Source organism: Brachyistius frenatus, unplaced genomic scaffold, assembly GCF_029030835.1.
Source record: "Brachyistius frenatus isolate BFR_SWC_R1_liver_20210118 unplaced genomic scaffold, ASM2903083v1 Contig_10, whole genome shotgun sequence".
Taxonomy (NCBI): domain Eukaryota; kingdom Metazoa; phylum Chordata; class Actinopteri; family Embiotocidae; genus Brachyistius; species Brachyistius frenatus.
In genome coordinates this window covers 1,403,848-1,424,692 of record NW_027210609.1, presented here as the reverse complement: position 1 = coordinate 1,424,692, position 20,845 = coordinate 1,403,848, and the positions used below count along the sequence as shown (strand labels likewise).

Here is a 20,845-nt window from a genome sequence, read left to right as displayed (position 1 = left end):
CTGATTTTCTGCCTCGTTACTTCAGTCTAGGGTTGGTTCTGCCCACATACAGTGAGAACCACATCAAGGCCAATCTCAGTGACCAGATCCTTCAGGTGCAGTGTAAGTACTCTCGGGAAAAGCCTGCGTCCTTCACTCTGTCTCTCCTCCTCTTTCTCTCTTTCTGCTCTTTTCTCCTCTCTTTCTCTCTCTCAAATATGACCTTACGCTCTTCTTCAGTCCTTTGGGGTCTCCAACATCATCATAAGTGGAGTCCAAGCGGAGTGGCCTACCCACCCCCCTCCCTCCGCCCCCCCGCTCCCCTTCTCTATGCTCTCTGATAGCCAGGATCATTCCTGAGTCCCCCGACTCCTCCTCTGCCCTCGTTCCCTCCTGTCTTCATGCTGTGCTGTAAAATGGTGATGTTTTTTCTTCACATTGGCTGAAGAAAAAAATAACTGAACTGACAGAAAGGTGAAAGCTGTGGTTTTACTGTTACTCAGGTGAAAATAATGGTGACCTCTGTGCTATTATTTTTTTTGCCAAATGCTCTCGCCTCTTCTCCACCAAGTAATGATTCTGAAGCGTCTGTGTTCAAAGTATTTGATGTTCTGAAAACTTGTGAAAACACGCATGCTTTTCACTCCTTATGATGAGTTTGTTGATTTGAGGAATTTTCCTTGTGTGATTGTTTTTTTTTTTTTCGTTTGACTGTCAGATGTTTCTCAGCTTTGGAATCATTCAATAGATAAACTCCCACATGGCCCGGGATACTGGCTTGTCAATTGTGGGAGTTTGGGTTTTTGTGGGTCTGAATGGGGACACTTGTTGTCTCTGTCATTCTTTCTTTGTCCAGACCCTGTTACTCCCCTCTTTTCCTGCTGCATTTGATTTACTTTTTCATTTTTGTTCGCCATGGTTTTCTCTCACAGTTACTGGTTTTGTCTTTACCGTTTTTCTTCTGTTGGTTTTCTGTTTCCTCGTTTGCTCTTGCAAATAAGATGTTTGCTCTTCATTTCTTTTTTTCTCTCTTGTCTTGTTTGACTTTAATTGGTTTCTTTCTTTCAAGAAAACAATATTTTTATTCAAACAGTAATTGAATAAAATATTGTCTGTGATCCCCCCTTCCCACCCAATCCCCTGTTTCTTTTCTTGCTCACTCCTTCTCTGATGGATCCACACAGTGCCATACACCAAGGGCAAGTATACTCCATATTGGTCCACGTTCCCTACCTCTACTTCCTACTCCCTACCGCTTCCTCCTCCTTCCCACACCTCTCATCCAAAACCTCCCCCTGCTTCCCCTCCTCCTACCCTCACCTGTCCCAGCCTGCTTGCCTCTCTTCCTGCCCATCTCGCCTTCAGGATTTCCTCCCTTTTCCCTCTTTTTTCTCTCCTCCTCTTCCTCCTTTTATCCCTCCTCCTCTCCCTCTTCACCCTCTCGCTGCAGATCAGATCCCACATCTCTCACAACGGCTCCTCCAGTCCTCAACCTCACCCTCCTTCCCACATGTCCACTACTCCAGAAACCAAAAATAATATATACATATATACCTACTGCACCCAAGGAAGACAGATATTTGTGTTTTCTGTTAAAACCTGTCTTTTGCCTCCCCACCTCAATCCTTTTTCTTCTGTAGATATTTCCAAACGAGTTGTGTCTGGCTCGTTTCTCTGCCTCTCTGTATCTTTCTTTCACTTTCTTAACATTTTCTTTCACCATATCTCTATATCTCTTTCCCTCATCATCCTTCTCCATTTCTCTTTCACTCTCTTGTCTCTCTCTTTTCTTTTTCTTACAGTGTCATTAGTTCATAAATGTCTTAACTAATTCTCACATTAGGGTTCAGGTAATGATGGATATTTAATCAAGTTGGGTTTTTTTAAGTCCTTTTTTTATTGCAGTAGCTTTTTTGAGCCTATTGAGCTCTACATACAGTAAAAAATGTGTAATTCTTTGCTGTAATCTTTTCGTACTCTAGGAAGGTAAACAGACTAATCTAAACACGGTAATTTTTTTTTTTTTAGGGATATACCTTAACTATAATAGTATATCATCATACTATTGTTACTTGTATTTATATACAGTTGAGCAAATAGGCATCCCCTGTGGGCATAATATGTTAATGTAGCTGTAAAATTATTTGTCGCCATATAAAATACTTTTAAGACTTGTTTTTCTTTGCTAGCTTGTCTATAGCTGGAAGCATTGCAGCTCACAGACTGACCCTACAGGGTTGAGCTGTGTCCTGCCCACCCAGGTCCTCCCATGTTGTCAGGTGTCAAGGTGCCGCTCGGCACGGCGCCTGACTCCTATGTCGTCCCTTTGTACTCCCTGTCTCCATCAGCTTGTCTCCCTCCCTCTTCACCCCTCAGACTGCCAGGGGCATGGCCCAACACTTCCTCAGTAAACCTGACCCCGGATGTGCATGGCATTGTGGGCGGAAAACTACCTGGGCACTCTATTTTAGTGGTCTAAATGATTCCTCTTCTGTACACAGTTACAGGTCATGACTTAATGAGAAAATGACACGTTGGATTCATCGCCGACTCATCTGTTGAGGCTATAATGATGGTTGACATTTTGTGTTCTGTTTTGTCAATGATAGATGAACTGAAGTTGCCCTTCGACATGCCCTTCACAATGCAATGCATTTCCTCCGATTATGTGTCTCTCTGAGTCCTCTCCCCTGCCAGTCTGAGGGGTGACCACTTCCATCAGGACCTTCACCCACCTCCCCTGCAATAGTTGGCCATGTTGATGCCTGCCTGAACTGAAAGCACTCATTGTGGGTAATCTGTCTGAGAACTTGCTTCCTGACCATTCATGTCTGTGAAGTCAGTTCTCAGACATCTAAAATATGTCAGATTGAAACCAGAAATAATCCGAACATGTTTGTTGACAAAAAAAAAAGAAAAGAATGTAAAACCAAAGGTGTGAGTGCTTGTGAGACTAAAGCAGTCGTCCATTAAGAGTCAGGTTCCATTTTAGGCACCATATTGGCTAACGCTACTGTTCCCATGATACCTCAGTGTTGCTATGGTAAACTCCCTTCTGCGTCCCTGCACCTCTGAAGAACAGCTGCTGTTTACCCACCACTCCCCACTGCTCTGCCCACTGCTCTTCCCAGATAATCGTCCCCTTTCTGTTGCAGATTTTGAATCACTGCTGCCAAACAGTTTTGAGTCTGAAGGACATGTATTCATTGCTCCCAGGTACCCCTGTGTGTGAATGCTTGCTGTCGTTGATGATCATCAGTTTTTTTGGTCTTGTCTTCACATCGTTTGATGCACAACTACAAAACACATTGTTTTGCTTATTTTGTTACCGCTCCACATCCCAAATTTTATTTCTGTCATCTGCCTTCTCGAATTGTGTTTTTTGTGATGTTGAGTTGCACGGTTTGTAAGTTGGTTTCATTCGGTCTTTGATTTTTCGTTGTGAGTGTTGTGTTTACTTGTAGTAAATATAGCAATAAGGTACCAAATATACATCAAACTGTCTTTGCATGCTGCTACTGTGGTGCTGCATTTTTGTATTACACGTATATATTATTGGTTTAGGTGTACAATGTTTTGCAACAAACAAACTGCTGTGGTCTCCGACTACAATCTGATTTCTCAACCCCTGATGAAATCCCTGTTTCTTTGACACTGTGCTCTGCTCTGCTCAGTCCAGCCCACCTTTTGTTTTGACCGACAGCTGTATTGGAAATGTAAAGCTTTAAGAAATGCATGCTGCACACAATAGCACCCAGTAATATGTGTCCTGCAACCCCGTCCTGTTTTGTGTGTCCCTCTGTAAGGGACAAGTGAGGCAGAGTATAAGCAGCGAGTATTTAGCTTCAGTCTCTGAGTTCAAATGTCTCGTCTGTCACTCAGGGAGTACTGCAATGATCTGGAACTGTCCAACAACAACACAGAGTTCCTGCTCAACTTCATTGCTCTCATGGAGAAGGTGACACCAGATTCCAAACAATGTGAGTTTCATTTCTCAATTCATTCAAGATAGACAGGTCTGCTGATATTCTATCAATAAATCAACAATTAATTGGTCCTCCTAAGAAGTGTCGTTTGTTTTTTTTGTATCCAGAGTCTGATATATTTCCTCTGTGCCATGGAAATTATATCAGTCTTAGCACTATTATAACAAATCATTAAGCAGCACCTTTATCTTCACAATTTAGTTTTTGTGAATCCCACCTGCCCCATCCTGTTGCCAAAAAATACTGTAATACCAAAATTGTGTATTAATCCACGGCTGAAAATAGTCCTCAACAAATCCAACATTAACTACTTTTTGAGAGATTTTAAGTGAAAATTACTGCAGCATGTATAACGATGTATATTAGAGATATTATTTAAAAGATTGATGTCTCTGGCAGAAACAAATTCAAAAAATTCAAAACAAATTAACCCGTTGCTTTTTGTCTTTCCTGATTTGTGAACTACAAGAAAAATATAGAATCATATCATGTCATCCTTTTAACATAATGTAAAAGTGTATACAAAAACATGACTATTTATTGTTATTATCTATTATTGCCAATGCAATATCAAGCGTGATGGAGGTGTAGAATAATATTAGCATCTGTGCATATCAGCATATATAGACTACCTTGCTTGAAGGTACAAAAAAATAAAAAAAAAAAATAATATATATATGTTTGATATTCACTTTTATCATGTATGATATTTCTTTGGTTTGATTTTGACTAATAGTGGACTGAATTGACTTTTGGAAACCTCTTTGATGGAGCTATTTTGCGGTTGGTTGCATGCAGATTAAACTGCAATTCTGTCATCCTGTTAGGTGACAATTTGCTCCTTCACAACCTGATTCTGGATACTGGCATCATCAGACAGCTGGTCGAGAAAGTGTGGAAGAATAAAGATTTGAATACGTGAGTATGACTAACCAGTAGTGAGCGAGGTTTATGTTCAGATTTGGACTCAGGATAAGATTTAGATTTGAAGCCTATTTCTGTCGCTCCTTCATCCTGACATTTAGATATGGCTTTCTGGCCGTGTTTGCTGCAACCGATGGCGGCATAACAAGAGTCTTTCCAAACAAGTGAGTGCTCTCTTTATCAAGGCGGTGTGCCTGGACTGCAGCTGCTTTGTAGTTCTGTTATGTTCCTCACTCTGTTTCCTTTAAAGTGGTGCGTTGTCAGATACGTATAGCGAGACGTTTGTACAGAAATTTACAGCTGCTCTTAAATCTTAGGGCTGCAGAGACCTGGGAGGAAGACCCTGAGCCGTTTAATGCCAGCTATTACCGCCGCAGCCTCGACAACAAGGGCTACATCTTCCGAGCGCCTTATCGAACAGGTGAATGATGCTCTTAGTCTTGAGTTATAGCACTCACACAGAGCTTCGTAATGGTGTGGCTCTTTCTTTCTAACCCCCATTCTGGCTTGTTTTGTTTATTTGTTTCCCTCTTGCAGCCAGGGACGAGCTGCTGAACCCAGAAAACGACACCATTGGTGTTCTGGTCAGCACCGCTTTGGAGATTACAGTAGGAGGGAAGACCATCAAACCCGCAGGTAGGCGGGATGTCAGACAATATGTCTCGGAGCAAGTCAAAGATAATTACGTGTCTGTGTTTTTCTCTGTGTGAACATGTCCTTTTTGAACATGTGTGCTTTTATGTACATCTGCCCATTTTATTTAGCTAATTTTCAATATTTCTGAATAAATCATCTCTCTCTGTGTCAGTTGTTGGAGTGAAACTAGACCTTGAAGCCTGGACGGATAAGTTCAAGATCCTCGCCAGCAACCATACAGACAACCGCCAAGGCTCAAATACGGTAAAATATAGATAATGTACAACACTATATGGTATACAGTGTATTTAAAATGCATAAATCTCCATTTATTTTTCTGTGGTGGTTCCTATGGTGAGAAGCAGTGATTGTAGCTGTGTTTTTGGACCTCATTTCTCAATTTGTACTTGTTTTTGAAGTTTCATCATGTGGAGTCATTGATTTTTTTCTTAGTTTGTTTGGCCATTGTGGCCATGTACTCTTGTAAAAAAAAAAAAAATCAGCACACCACTTCTATTTCTCGCACACAGCTTCACACACAAGTAAATGTCAAAGTGAGCCTGTTGCACCACTTCTGATTTTTCCAAGTAATTTAATCACTGACATTTAGCTTTTAATACCTCAAATGCAAGTGGACCATTGGCTGAGTCACCATTGTGTTACCTCATTTACCTTTGAGATTATTACTTTACGTTTGTCTGCTTATGTCTGTTCCTCATTTGCTAAGTAGTTTGTTTTTTTTCTATGACAGTGTGGACCAAACAGAGGCTGTGAAATGGACTGCGAAGCCAACAGTGAGGTAAGTATTTCCTGCAGGACCTTCCGTATCCGAGCGCTGTTCATCTTTCCACTGTACATCCAGGAAACGGTCCATTTCTGTGTCTGCGTGCAGGATCTCCTGTGTTATTTAATAGATGATGGTGGATTCCTAATCATGTCCAATCAGAAGGACGACTGGAACAAGGTGACGTTGATGAATGAATCATTCACGCTGATCATGGTTTCTCTCTCATCTTTACACTGAGCTTGACCAGTGTTTCTTATTTCCGCAGGTGGGCATGTTCTTCAGCGATGTTGACCCCTACTTGATGCACGCTCTCTACAACAATTCCTTCTACAACCGCAAGCGGTCATTTGATTACCAGTCAGTGTGTGAACGGTTGCCGAACAGTGAAGCTGGCGCTGCACCCAGAAGAGTGTTTGTGGTGAGTTCACTTATAACACTGGATAGAACGACAGGGAGAAAATGTGCTGTATCAGTGGATGAACATACAGAGAGACTAATGGATGTTTGATTGAAATATGTATCCTACATTTATTTTAATTCCTCTGTATCTTTAGCCCACAATTGCAGATTTCGTAAACGTGGCTTGGTGGACATCAGCTGCTGCATGGTGAGATTTGTAATTTTACGGTAACATCCAGTCTACACATTCTGTATCTGAAGAAATACATGTTATATTATTGATCAGGTTAGATGGTATGTACACTGCCACATTTATTTAATTAATTAATTCCTTTTCGCACCTCTTGTCTCCAGGTCCTTGTTCCAACAGTTTATATATGGACTTGCTTATCACAGTTGGTTTGTCACAGGTGGGTGAAAGAAGGATATTAAATTACTGAATATCAGTTCAGTGTTTCATGTTTTGTTGTCAGTTACACTTTTTATCATCAAATTCTGCAGTCATCAGACAAAAGCCTTGATATCCTGAAACTGCATTTTGGTCATATTTATTTGTGGCTTTGAGTCATAGATGCATTTCAGTAACAGTGTACACATTTTTTTTTTTTTTTTTTTTTTTTACAAACTAAATGAAGAAATGATGAAGAGGAGGGTTTTACAGAATTTATAGGCCAAGTGTAGATGCACATTTTTGTGCATCATTTCCAAAATCTGATCTTATAAATCATTTGAATTGACATTTGCATGTCTGTGTGCTCTTGTGCAGATGAGGTAGATGCAGAGGGATACGACTCTAAAGAGAGGAGTTGTGTAATGATCCAGACCCAGTACTACTTAAGTAATCTCAGCAGCTCCTACAACATCCTGCAAGACTGTGGCAACTGCTCCAGGTTTGTACACTTGACAAAATACACCAACACACATACATAATCACGTATTTATGTGCTCACACGTTAACACTGTGGAGAATCGTGCTGTGACAGAGACACAGTCAGCAAGACAGATTCATCTTTCTGTTGGAGTTAATAAACTCTGCTGATGATGAGCCCGTATCAGCTTTAATGAAATGGCCATATCATTGGCTAAATGAGCCTTATAAGACTGACTGTCTCATGAATCTCGCTGATCCATTAGCAAATGAGTCTGATGTAAGCAAGCAGAGGGGGATGTTGACAGAGCTGTCTCTCTCTCTCTCTCTCTCTCTCTCTTCTCTCTCTCTCTTTCTCTCTGCAGGCTGATTCATGCCAAGAGGATAAACAACACCAACTTGCTGTTTGTGGTAGCAGAAAAGATGCCATGTAACACCTGCGAGATAGAGAAGCTCTCCCAGGAGGAGGAGGAGTGTATCCTTTTTCACATTGTATACCGGCATTGTATATGAGGCAGATGATGGGGAAAAAAAAAAAAAAAAAAGGGGGGGGGGGCAGAGCAGAAATTAACAGGATTTAAATTTTCCTTAATTGAGTCCATTTTCAGTCAAGGAGGAGAATCCGTGTGAAGAATTGACTGTGGCGCGCTATCGAAAAGGACCGGCCACCTGCTTCGACAATAACATCGCTGTAAGATTTTCAGACATCACAACCTCAGTATCCACTCAGATAGAAACAGCATTGACTCACTTTGCAAATTAATTCTATACATCTAGAACTAATAAGGAGAGTCAAACTGATACTGCATTTTAAGGCCAATTTCAATGTTTGAAAACTAAATACCAGCTGAAAGTTGTTTATCGGCATAAACTCCAAACATAAATGTGGAGCTCTCTGGTGGGGGGATACCGTATATTTTCTTATGCATAATACATGATCTTATTAGGTTTGTTGGTTTATTATACAGTATAATACAATGTCAGTATAATCTTTTTATTCTACAAACAAGTATTGACTGTTTATTCCTCTGTGCCGTAAACTTCCACTGTTGTCCAAAAACACATAAATGAGCCACAGTGTCGGACTTGCTTCATTTGTCTAAAGATAACCTGCATGTGAGGCGTTTAGCGGACATGTGTTAATTGTAGCTGCAGAAAACAACCTGGTCTTCACCAGCCCAAGCATTTCAATAGAAAAGAACAATACAGCGTGAACTGACCTCCATGTAACAACAACAACACAGTCCTCTCTTGTCAAGTGTTTACAGTGGGAGTGAGAGGGTTGTCTGTGTGAAGCCATGCTGTGGATCCAAGTCAAACCCACCATTAGAAACTCGTCTCATCCGTTCCTGCCCATTACGTCCAATTCAACTCACAGACGTTTTTGACAAGCAACCAAAGAAGTCTGATTCACAATCAAAACTCTTTGTGACACAATGAAGAGGCTGGTTTCATTAGGAAAATTGTCAAGTCTGTGACCAAAACCAACAAAGCTGTAAGGGAAAATGTATTTGAGATCCAAATACTTTAATTCTCAGTTCATATAGTTTTACTTACAGATTTGATCTTTGATTGCCCTGTGAGAAATTTGCTTTAAAAACAAAAAACTACGTTCATAGATATGCACCTTACTCAAATAGTTCGCTTGATAAATTTCTCAGCGCCCTCTGGTGGAGAAAAACCTGCAGCAGTGAGTAAACCTGTGAAACATACAGTAACTATTGCTAAATATACAGTTCGGTATACAGCATAATTAAGTTAAGATGGTTTCTATTAAATGAATATTGATCAGTCGGGCTCCACTGGTTTTAGGTTATTATCCATGTAATTAGATAGGCTCAGATAAAAGTCACAGGCTTGTAGGGATATTGAATATTGAATTTAAATATTTAATCGAACTGACTGATAAAAGTGTATGCCACAAGGACCGATTTAGAAAACTGTTTTTCCAACTGCATATTTCCTTTTGCAGGAGAACACGTCGGACTGTGGGCGAGGTCACTCCTTCCGTCCTTCCCTCTTCACTTTATTGCCCATTCAGCTGATTCTGCTTTATCCTGTTGTCAGTCCCCACCTTCAGTCTCTACTACATTAATTCCATTTTCCTGCACTTATTCTCCTTAAAACCCTCCTGAGCTTCTGTCCCACCCTAACCCCCACCCCCCACCCCACCTCCCTGCCCCTATGCCCTCCCCTTGGTATAGTCATAGGTAATAATGGGACTTCCCATCGCAGCAAGTTGGAAGCCCTGAGTGCCGCGTTACCCAGCTCGCTTCAGTTTGTGTCGCTTAGTGACAACTGCCGGACATTTGTGTCCTCAGCCAGTTAACCTTCATCAGCAGGAAGAGTGGGGTGGTGCCGAACCACCTGGATCATCAGAGGCAACGTCAGAAAAGAGAAAACAAAATACCCCCTGTGACCGCCCCACGACCTCCACCATCCAGACAAAGGAGGGGGGGGGAGGACAGGCCGATCTCCTCGTCACGGACCTCCCACCACATATAGACTGGAGAATCGAGGCTGTCTGTCCGCCTTTACCTGTCTGTCAGACATACGGCGGGACTTCTCCTCCGTCTCCTCTCCTCCATCTCAGAGTCTCACCACTCTGTCATTTGCCTCTCGTAAGAGGCTGCGGATCATTCAGCCAGTTATAACCACCATAGAAGATAATAGCAGAAAAAAAAAAAGAACTGTCAAGTATAGAACATTTTGAGTATTAACTGCTGAAGTGATGAGTATTCCAAGCATACAGTATATTTAGGTTTTAATTTAAAAAGGAAGTTGTTAAGTGTTAACTTAAAAAGACATGAGTTAATTTGTGCGCTATATTTACTTGCCAAAATGAGATATACTTTCATGTGGTCTTATTTTTATAGCCAAAACACGAGGAGGAAATGGATTTAGATGTAGGAGAAACCGTGAGAAGAGGAGACACTCAGCAACTGAGTGCCGACTCATTTAGTGCAGCTTCTAATTTCAGATTAATGCTTTTAAAAGACGTCCATTGAGGATTATTGTAATTACATGATGGTAATCACATTTATTGAAGTATTTTTCCTCGTATTTACTATTTACGGCTAGTGACAGCTGTAATATATGAATCAGTGTTCGGTTGCTGCAGGAACATTGTTGATGTCGTGTAGTATTCTCCTTTATGATCAATCGACCATTCTGACCTCGGGTTTAGACTGCTGTTTAAAAAAAAAAAAAAAAAAATCCCTCTGATGAGAAAACTCACCTCTGCCAATCCTCATGAGGCTTCTCCATCAACCTCTACTAACGCTCCTAAACACGATTTGTATCTGTGCTTTACTTGTTCAACATAGCGCGCGCACTCAGATCTCTGCCTCATAGTAGTTCCAGGTGGGTTTTTCTTTCTTTCTGTTTTTTTTTTGAGGGAGGGGGGGTGGGTTCCTTTTTTGGGGCTTGTATTACCTTTGACTGATGCTGTTCAAACTTCGAAACCATTCGCTGCTGGGGGATATAGGGGCTTATCAACATTTCCAACAAAAGTGCAGAAGAGGCCACTAAATATGGTGATCACGTACAGTAGTTGTGTGGTTGTAATCCATCACAGTTCGTCATTTGATCATTACGATGTGTGAAAAGTCATTCAGACTCCCATGTTTAGGAGCCGCTCTGTTTCATAGTGCCTTGATGCACTTTGTTTTGGAACGCGTCGGCTGTGTAAGAGTAGAGCTACTGTATAGTACCTTCATAAAGCAGCCGTCTTCGAGGCTTTGGATACTGCAGGAGACTGAATCTGTTGGCTATAGAAATAGCTTTACTCAGAGCCATCACACTGACCGGCTCAGCTTAATGTATTTTCCTTCTTGGCTGGTGTTGCTGTTCTCCTCCAGAGCCACCTGACTGTCATCATATGGAGTTACTATACCGTTCCTTTACAAAGCCATGTATAGAGCTACCATACACTCTCAGTATACAGCGACTCAACTGGCCGTAGAGCGTTTTTAGGGCCACCTGACTGCTATAGTTCTGCCTGAATCGTATGTGGTTGTGTGTGAATGTGTGTGCGTTCGTTTGCATTAAAAACCCTCAAAGGGAGTATCTTTTAAATGAGTTGTGGAGTGTGAGGGATGATGGTTGTGCTAGCACAGCCGTTTCTCCCTGTTTCTGCGTTGCAACAGGAAAAATCCAGTGTTGTGGAGAGAAATGGGATTTTACTGAAACAAAAATATCAATCTTTAACTATCAGTCTGCTTAAATATAATATATGGGAGCAGAGGTGTCCGAAAGAATGTGTAGTTCATCAGTGTTTTCTGTTTAAATGCAACATAGTTATCAAAGCCTCTCTAAATGCCTTAGTGTTTCACAATACAGAGCTCTGATACCCCCCCATACCCTCTTTCTCACACACGCATAAATAGATCCCAAAATATTCACCCCCCCCCTGAGTTCTCTTGGTGTTATGCAGTATAGTGAGCTCGAATTTTGTATTTTTACGTCTTGGAATGATTAGTTATTGATTGATGCCTGTTTGATTAAATGCTTGAAAGTGGGTGGGAGTTTCTAAAATTCAAAAGCCTCCGACCTTGATGTTCGCACCCACCCAAAACTCACTGCATTGCTCAGGTGGGATGATTTACACAATAATTTGAAGCTTAACTACACACTCTGTACAGTTGTTGGTACTATTTGATGTGACAAATCGTGCTGGCACAGTAACTGCAGCTCAGCTCCGAACCAATTGCACAAAACTAAAAGTTATAGACTAAAAGAAATCGAAATTCAAGATGAGAATTTCCAATTTTGGCTCTTTTCAGTGTTGGAGGCGACCCTCGTCATCTGATGCTGGGTGCAGTTTTACTTTTCTGGCATTTGTTTGTCTCTGTCCTGTGCCATTAATTCTGTCTGTATTTCCCTATTTCCACTGTCTTTAAATCAACGCTACACGTGCCTGTGGAAATGTACCCCCTGCAACTTCCTCTCTTTTCCTGGTTTTGTGCTCATACAGTCTCACACGTGAACCAAGTATGTAGGCCTACACTCCGTGCACCTGCACTGAGACGTTATGCACAACGCACACACACACGTACACCTGTAAGCAGACATGTAACGACACCTGTTCGTGCCCAGCTGGGAGATGTCAAACACCGGGCAGGAGTAAGTCGAGGACGTCACTTCCCGGGTGGCTTTATTTGGCCGGGATGTCAGAGGCAAGCTCAGGGAGTGGGTCTCCACAGAGCAGCACGGGCCTGTTGAACTGAAGGTCATGGAGGAATCATGTGGTGACGTCCGTGTGTGCATCCCAAAGGAAGGGACACACACATCTGATTTCTGTGGTATGACAAATTTTACTTTTGCCAAAAAAAATAAATAAATAAAAAATAGAAAAATTGGACCAGCTTGGGCATGAGAGGGAGGGGCCAGCTTTATGACATCACCTTAAAATAAGTGAAGGAGGGTTTTCACAAAGCGCCCTCCCGACCCTCGCTGCATCTGTGTTGGTGCGTCTCTGTGGAAAAGACAAGTGTGTATGTGATTCTGTAGTCTGGTGCTATGTGACCATGTTTGACAAGTGTGTGGAAAAAAAAATAACAGCAACATTTAGAGAAAAAAAAAAAAAAAAAGTAAAATCAGTCGGATTTTAAGTGAAGTAAAAAAAATATATATATATAGGAATACAGCACTGTTGATAAGTTTGAGATCTGACGTGAAAATGTTTTTTTTTTTCTTGTTTTGATTTCTCGGTGTGCGAGTGTGAATGTTTGTGTGCGTGGAAGATTTAGCTCCTTCTTTTCTGGGCACTGGTCCATGTCGCTCCATTCTTTTGTACAGATGAAGCTTAAAAAAAACAAAAAAGAAGAAGAGGGCAAAATTTGTAAAATATTGTGTCTGTGACTCCTTGTAAAATATTTTCAAATTGTTTATTACAGAGAATCAGTTATTAAATAATGTTCATATTTTTCACTTCATTTCATCGTGTGGTGTTTTGGTTTTTCAGACGGTTATTCATTAATGTGTAATAGTGAAAATACAAAATCTATCAAATGTAGCTCTACAGTTATAATGCAAATTTGTTTAAATTGTACTTAAATTCAATAATTTGGGAAAACATTCGCTTTCTTGCTGAGAGTATATGATTAATACAACTCTCATGTTCGTATTTAAACATGAAGCTACTGCCAGCATGCTAACTTAGCTTAGCACAAAGACTGAAAAGTAGTTTGCTTGGCTCTGTTCAAACTCTCTTGTCGTGTTCAGAAATACACTATCTTCATATCTCTGTTTAATGATTACAGGTTTGGATGTGAGAGGATTAAAATGGTGTGCATCAGCAATGTATCATATCCATTCAAATTTGGGTTTAATTACGTGATGGAAATCGTGGCTCTGCTCTGCTCTTCTGGAGAGCGCCTCAGAAGACAGCTTGATGTCTGACGTAGAAAGATTTATTGGCAGATTCAATGGAGGAGAGACAGAATAACAAGTGTTGTTCGGCATTAATGTTGTCACTTAGACATTTCCAGGTAAGAAGAGGCGCCAGTCTCATCCTTGAAACTTTGTTAATATGGTGGCTGTCTCTGTCTAAGGCTGGTACACTAACAGTATTTTCCCCTTCATTGTTGGCTCCTATTTTTTTCCACCTGGTTGCTTATAGCAACCCACAAAAAAAAAAACATTATTTCACAGATTACACTGAACGATGGTCGGTGTAAGGCTTCCATGTTTGTTTTGTTCCCAGCCACTTCTGTGTTAGTAAGTGCAGAGTCAGCTGTAACAGGAAGATTCCCAACATAAATGCAACTTGGACATTGACTTGAATGCTGTACACAAACTGGAAGCTTGCAGTAACATTATGACTTGAACGCACGGCTCACTGTTTATCACGTTATATATCGTCTATTTGTACAAAACTAAACTTTAAAAATGTGCAGAACTACTTTTTGGCATGGACCAGTCGACAGGCAACCAGCAAAAACTCAAAACTGTCTGTTTTTGTGTGGATTAAACAAACAAGATCCAACCTGTTCGTCAGTGAGCTGGTGGGTGGATGCGTATGCCTGCAAGGCTGGCTGTGTTAGCCGGCTGCTGGCTGTAGCTTCATATTCAGCTTCATGTAACTCTTGGCAACAAAGTGAATATTCATCAAAATGTTTAAGCTCCAACTTTTAAAGGAAACACTCATCTGCTGTCATCATTAGAACAGACTTAGTTTGAAGACATTATTAAAAGGTCAAAATCAGGTTATGCAGAAAGACGTCATAGCCTGAATTCCTCATGAATGAATAATGTGTTTATTTATGGCTCCTCTGAGTCATTTATCTGTGACTGTGTTTTTGAGAATCTCTCCACCAACACACAGCAACGAGCTTCACAGCGTGTTGAGGAAGTCGATCAGAGCTGTGTGCCAAGTGTCCGGGTCGTCCAGGTAACAGGGGTGACCCGCTCCCCTCATCACCACCACGCTGTGATTGGCCAGATTGCTCAGGTTACGGAGGGACGCCTCTCCGAGCTGAGCGTCCTGATCACCGTAAACGATCAGCGATGGGACCTAAACACAAAAACAAACGGGTGGTGAATCACCTCCACAGTCCTTTCCTTCTCTGTTTAAAATGTGCTTCTCTGAGTTTGTTTTGAAAATTCAATCTCGTATATAAAAGGATTTTGAAGATGTCCTCCATTTAACCTCAACTTAGAAAAAAATCTAGCTGGTTCTGTGAAGCATTGAGAGACTAGCATTTTATTTTTATTAGGTGTGACTGGCTTATGTGTCTGGATGTTAATAAGAATAAAAGTACAGTAAATAAGAGTAAGTAAGAAGCTACTGTAGTCAGGCAGACCGGGATATTAGCGTTTATCAGCTTTGGAAAAGATATTCAGATCCTTTACTTACACAACAGTACCCCTATATTAAATGAACTCGAATATAAAGTGAACATTCATGCATTAAAATAAACTACTGATGTAGTACTGGTTTCCTGTTAAGTCAGGAAATGGCAAGAGAATTTTCAGAGGCTGAGAAATCCTTACTTTTACACTTAATCAGAAAAATGCTCATCCATCCAGACCTTTCAGATGTCAGAGGAGTGAAGCCTGTGTCCGACCAGTTCTTTAATTTTCCAACATTTTACACCCACTTGGCGCTGTGATCGGACGGCTGTGTGGAGGTGACAAAGAAGCCTGTCAACCCCTTTTTTTCATTCTTAACTGAACTTTTTTTCCATCACTTTTTGTGAGAAAGGCTAAGTGCAACACCATGAACACCTTCTAGGAGAGAGGATCTGCATTGTTACTGCGGTGTGCCCCCCCCCCCCCCGCTCCCCTGTGACAGCAGAGTAAAATCTATAAACACTTACAACTAATTGTACAAGTTTTCTTCAAGCATAACCCAATCCTTGGTCCCTTGACTGAATTACTTTGAATGAAAACTTCGCGGTTGCTTTGAATTATATCGTGTGAGAGGTATAAATGGTTGCACAACAATCAATCAATAAATGAAGCCATGTATCATTGTATTTAAAACAGGTCAAGCCAAAGACGGGTTAAATCTGAAACCAACAAAGTGTCATGTAGGAATTGTATCTTGATTGACACTGTTTGAATTGTGAGTCTTTCAAATGATGAAAGGTTTTGCTGCGTTCAAATGGGATTCATGAACTCGTGGTTACAACATGGAAAGTCATGTGTACAGTATGCTTGGTGTTCAAGTGGTTAAGTCGTAAAAAAAAAACTTTGCTCTGCAACTGCAACATAAACTGCGTCTATAAGCCACCGAGGCAAACAGTTTAGCAAGCTAACAGGAGGGTAACGTAACGGAGGAAATGCAAAGACACAAAAGGAAAACATGAAACCTTTGGGAAGATCAACGTTTTCCTATCAAAGTTCTGAAGACAAACTCTACATGACTAAAATTACAATATATTTGCTTAACATCCAACAAAAAATAAACTTTCATGTCCTCTGCCATTTCCTCCAATAACATTTACTCTGACATGTTCACTTGTTTTTGGAGGGGAACTTATTTTCAGTTAAAGCACAAGGTGCATAATATGTCTTCTTCACGGTTTAAGCACCTTCACTTGGTTTGCCATCTAAGAAATGTAAATTATTTTTTTTTACATTTTGAGCTGGATGAAAGCCGGTGGCATCTGAAAGTAAAAAGTCACAGACTATTTTAAAGAAAAGAAGGAAAGTGTTGGAAAATGGGACGACATTCACGGTGGCTCCAGTTATCCTTTTAAAGCAGAAATGAAGAGAGCACATACTGTAAAAAAAAAAAAATAGGTTTGCAGGAAAGAAAGCTACAAAGGAATATTGAGTAGAGGCATATCCTCTCACCCAGACTGTACCTTTACACTTTGGTACTGCTCTGCTGTGAATTTGTCGGTGCAGATGGGAGCTACAGGGATGTAGGCTCGTATCAGAGCCTGGTGCTGGAAGAGGAAGGGGAGGGAATACATCCCACTGAGGGACGGGCTGATCACCACCACCGGGCCCAGGCTCAGCTGCTCACACACCTCCTTGAGGAAACCCGCAGGGGCCAGTTCCCCCACAGCTGCCGGGGCCTTGGCTGACTTAGACCGACCGAGTTCTATGAACAGATGGACAGAGAGGGAGAAGAACAATAGCAAAGTATTGTTTTGAAGCATGGCTGGATTCATCTTTTAATCATTTAAACCAGTGCAGCTATACTGGTATTTCATCTGACTCCAGGTATGATTGACGGAAATCTTTACATTTGTTGGACACCAGAAACTTTAAGACTGGAGGTCTTCAAACTCAGAGACGTGAGGCAACAAAACTGATTATTTGGAAAACAAGTGGAGCCATGATGAGGGCTCAGGAAGGTAATTTAGCGTTCTCTCAAACCTGCCTTGTTTGGTACAGGCCTTCAGAGTTTTCAGTTTGGTGTAAACCAAACTATCAGATGTGAAAGGTGCCTCGGACAACGAGTTGGACCAGAGTTGTCTGACCACAAGAGGTGGTCTCAGTCCAGATCAAACTGGTTCAGTATGCTTGCAGTGTGCACACACTTCTCGGATGGTTCAGATTTAGGAGCCAATTCCAGGAAGATGAAGCAGGTTAATGTCATCAATTAAGCAACAGAGGAAGAAACACATGAGAAGAGAAAGTATTTAATTGTAATTTGGTCCGGCAACGAAATCAAAAGTCAGCTTTAATAATGCATAAAAATGTTGAAACTTATTTTGTATGTGGAAAATAATTGCCATAATAATAGTTTCTTGGCAATAAAATTAAGTTATTAATTAATTTTCCTCCATTCAAATAGAAAAGGCTACTGGCTGAATTGACAACATCAGACCTTCTTCATGTCAACTGTTTGTGTCATTAAATCAAACACTGCTTTAATCAAGAAAATGCACCATGTGAGCACAACATAAACTATAGCAATGATAAAGGTGTTAGAATTATATTTTGACACAGGGCCACTTTAAAAGATAGGCCCACATGATTATGTAGTATAATCATAAGTATAATAGTATAATAATTTCACTTTCATATTTGCAAGTAATCAAATCAACAAAGGACACTTTATGACCCCTGAATGTCTGGGTCCCGGCCTGTTGCCTTTTTTTGCCTTGTTTGTCATCCAGACTTGTGTCAAGTAGTAAAGAAGGCTGAGTTTGTTCCCACCAGACGCACCTGGCAGATCGATGGCAACGGCACAGCAGCCAGCTTTGGCCAGAGTCTCCAGAGTGCCGATGTTGAGCCAGTTTTCTGATGAAAAGCGAATGCCGTGAAGAAGTAAAACTGACATCTTTGCATCTCCTGTGGCAGGTTCACTTTGTCTGTAGAACAACGAAGCCTCGCAGCTCTCCACCTTCAAACTCCCCTCTGTCATCTTCACGGCTGACATCCTGAACAGAAACAAATAGGAAGCAGTCATTTTACTTTGAAAATCCCACTGAACCTTAATAGTGCAGAACTTTCACATAAAAACGAACATTCGTTACATTCAAGCCAAACAAGTACCAGTAAATCAAGTGCTGATTGAACCTACCACTGCCCGGTAAATCTCAGTGTTTTACAGGATGTAGCGTTTTTAAATCTGGTGTCTGGTGAGACATTCTCGTGCTGGCCGGATGAAAGAAAACTGAGCATGCTCTGTCTATAGGCAGAGTATGTGCACCAGAGACTTAAGCCAACCATGCTGCTCACTTCAAGTTTAGCCCTCCGCTAACATCAATGTAAATTAAATAATTCAGTCATGCGCTCTTCTAGAGTTTCCATGTGTTATCAAACCAAATTCATAAAATTTTAATAGTGAGACGGATCATTTTTGTGAGGGTGGTGATGGCTTTTATTTTATGTATCCATAGTTATACAGCCACAACAGTGGTGATGGAGTAGGCTACGACAGAGCCTATGACATATGTACGTGTCAAGTCTTTTTGTAGTTACTTTAACTGCCAGAAGAGGGTGACAAAAGTCCTGGTCTGCAGGTTTAACTTATAAATAAAGCCCCGGTTTTCCTTAGACTCAGGGAGAAATGCAAATTAGTCTTTCTAAATGATCAAAAGAGAGATTTTCCATGTGAATAAGGTTTTTAAATGTATCAATGGCGATGGACAGAGCTGGTTGTAACTGTGAGGTGAACATTAAAGCTTCCTCTGAGCGTCCAAAGAGGGCCAAGTCTCATTCAGAGTGAGACTCTTGAGGTAAAAAAAAAAAAATCTTGACCCCAGTAGATGTATTCGTGGACATAGTGTAAGTAAATGCATCAATGTTCCATCATTTGCTTTACATTTATTACAGATAGGAGACACACAAAGATCAAATCTGAACAAATGAAAACTGTGAATCACTAAATTAACCTGTGCCCCAGGTTATTGAACTCTGGACACTGAATAGTGCAGTCCTCCATATTTCATCAGAAAAAACAACATTCATTTCCTTAGCCAAGACTTCTTAATACAGTAAACGGAAATGGAATTATTAAGTGAGACATTCACAAAAAATGGTAACAAGCTTCTTTCTCTCTGGAGCAAGAGAAAGCAACTCGAAAACTGTCTGTCACATCTGGACTTAAAAAGAGGATTTTTTTGTTTTGTTTTGTTTTGTTTTTTTTGTTTTTGCCCCACAAAATAAGTTCCAGATAGTAAAGAGGCATAGAGTAAACTATACTGTACTTTAAACACATTTAACCAAAATAACTTAAACTATCATCTAAGGTCTTTTGCTCACTTTTTACTCTCCAAAACAAAAGTAGTTTCACTCAACTGCTGCTGGTGTGAAGTGTTGAATTGTCAGTTTGCGTTTATGTAAATAAATTGCATTCATGACATTTAATTAAATCGAGCATTAGGATACTATGTTTTCTGAGCAAGTTTTCTAAAATTACTCTATAAATTTTTTTAAAATCACAACATTGAATGGAAACCTCCGTGTCACGATATGCATCTTATTGTCAGATTCTTGCCAGTACACAGCCTTTGTGTTTATTAAGTGTATAGAGACAAGTCTATTAACAGATGGACCTACTGAATGAAAATACAATAAAACAATGTTGTAACAATACAAATTTTAATAGTATATAATAATAATATATGAAGTAAAAGGAGAGTATTTCCCTCTAAAATGTGGAAACCAAGTGTAACGCAGCATACAATGTAAATATTCTTAGTAGGCTTAGTAAACTTCTACACGGTAAATATATTCTAACGCCTATTTAATTCACAGTTGTGTGGCACAGTCTCGACAAAAGTTAAAACATTAACTTGGATGAACTAGGCCTAGTCCACATGAATTACGTAACGGCGGAGTTTTACACAACTTCGCTGTTATTTTAATCATATTGTGCGTAAATTCAAACACCCATCCAACCTTTAATTTGTTGTCCACTGACGTAAAGTCCCAGTTTACAGAAAAACAGTTTGTGGACAGCTGACAAACAGTCCGATCAAAGTCCAGATTAGATCGTTTTTATTTGAAATATCGAGCTCACTCTCGGTACTTCTGCTCTTCATCACAAACACGATGAGAAAATCACTCGCTTTCTCTTCTTACCACACCGCCTCTGATGATTCAGAAAATAAAGCAGGACGGTTCAGATTCGAAGCTTCAGTACTTTCACTTTATTTTCCGGAAAACGGGAAAGAAATGAAATGGAAATGGCCCTACTGACGTCTAGCGTTTGTTAGGAGAACTGCTTTTATAGTGGCAGAAATGAAAAACTAACTCAGACGCCTGCTTTTCCCCCCACGATATTGTGTTGTTGAATCAAAGTGTACACTGCTGTCAGAACAGATACTTAAGTGACCTGAAAAAGGTGCATGGACA

The 20,845-nt window shown here is 40.5% G+C and overlaps 2 protein-coding genes across 8 annotated transcripts in view; one reads left to right on the top strand and one right to left on the bottom strand.

The window, feature by feature from the left end:
- Window positions 1–13,515, top strand: part of cacna2d2a (calcium channel, voltage-dependent, alpha 2/delta subunit 2a) — a 142,961-nt gene extending 129,446 nt beyond the window's left edge. For 3 of the 5 annotated variants that reach the window (XM_069690787.1, XM_069690785.1, XM_069690788.1), the window contains 18 exons: window positions 26–102; window positions 1,164–1,178; window positions 3,135–3,195; window positions 3,862–3,959; window positions 4,793–4,883; window positions 4,991–5,053; window positions 5,207–5,310; window positions 5,427–5,525; window positions 5,698–5,789; window positions 6,277–6,324; window positions 6,418–6,489; window positions 6,578–6,730; window positions 6,867–6,919; window positions 7,066–7,121; window positions 7,478–7,601; window positions 7,945–8,054; window positions 8,188–8,270; window positions 9,552–13,515. In XM_069690787.1, the coding sequence (XP_069546888.1) occupies window positions 26–102; window positions 1,164–1,178; window positions 3,135–3,195; window positions 3,862–3,959; window positions 4,793–4,883; window positions 4,991–5,053; window positions 5,207–5,310; window positions 5,427–5,525; window positions 5,698–5,789; window positions 6,277–6,324; window positions 6,418–6,489; window positions 6,578–6,730; window positions 6,867–6,919; window positions 7,066–7,121; window positions 7,478–7,601; window positions 7,945–8,054; window positions 8,188–8,270; window positions 9,552–9,674 (1,522 nt within the window). In that variant the 3' untranslated portion in view covers window positions 9,675–13,515. Of the gene's footprint in view, window positions 1–25; window positions 103–1,163; window positions 1,179–3,110; window positions 3,196–3,861; window positions 3,960–4,792; window positions 4,884–4,990; window positions 5,054–5,206; window positions 5,311–5,426; window positions 5,526–5,697; window positions 5,790–6,276; window positions 6,325–6,417; window positions 6,490–6,577; window positions 6,731–6,866; window positions 6,920–7,065; window positions 7,122–7,477; window positions 7,602–7,944; window positions 8,055–8,187; window positions 8,271–9,551 lie in introns of all 5 variants that reach the window. The other 2 variants (XM_069690786.1, XM_069690789.1) reach the window with 2 other exon arrangements.
- On the bottom strand, window positions 13,505–20,634 carry abhd14b (abhydrolase domain containing 14B). Of its 3 annotated transcripts, none has more exons than XM_069690790.1 (4): window positions 20,390–20,634; window positions 18,209–18,423; window positions 16,894–17,135; window positions 13,505–15,095 (listed from the first exon to the last, which is right to left on the bottom strand). In XM_069690790.1, the coding sequence occupies exons 2-4, from the start codon at window positions 18,420–18,422 to the stop codon at window positions 14,916–14,918; spliced, it is 636 nt and encodes a 211-aa protein (XP_069546891.1). In that variant the 5' UTR covers window position 18,423; window positions 20,390–20,634; the 3' UTR covers window positions 13,505–14,915. The 3 variants fall into 3 exon arrangements, with proteins under 3 accessions (XP_069546891.1, XP_069546892.1, XP_069546894.1); XM_069690791.1 differs by having other exon boundaries at window positions 20,511–20,634; XM_069690793.1 differs by having other exon boundaries at window positions 20,573–20,634.
- Between the last annotated feature and the right edge of the window lie 211 nt (window positions 20,635–20,845).

Bases quoted from the DNA above. Each gene is read 5' to 3' on its own strand.
- abhd14b (XM_069690790.1), bottom strand. From the start codon at position 18,422: ATGTCAGCCGTGAAGATGACAGAGGGGAGTTTGAAGGTGGAGAGCTGC. The intron at 17,136-18,208 runs GTGCGTCTGGTG...ATCTGTTCATAG, and splicing joins CGTTGCCATCGATCTGCCAG to AACTCGGTCGGTCTAAGTCA. The intron at 15,096-16,893 runs GTACAGTCTGGG...TTTTGTGTTTAG, and splicing joins AGCAGTACCAAAGTGTAAAG to GTCCCATCGCTGATCGTTTA.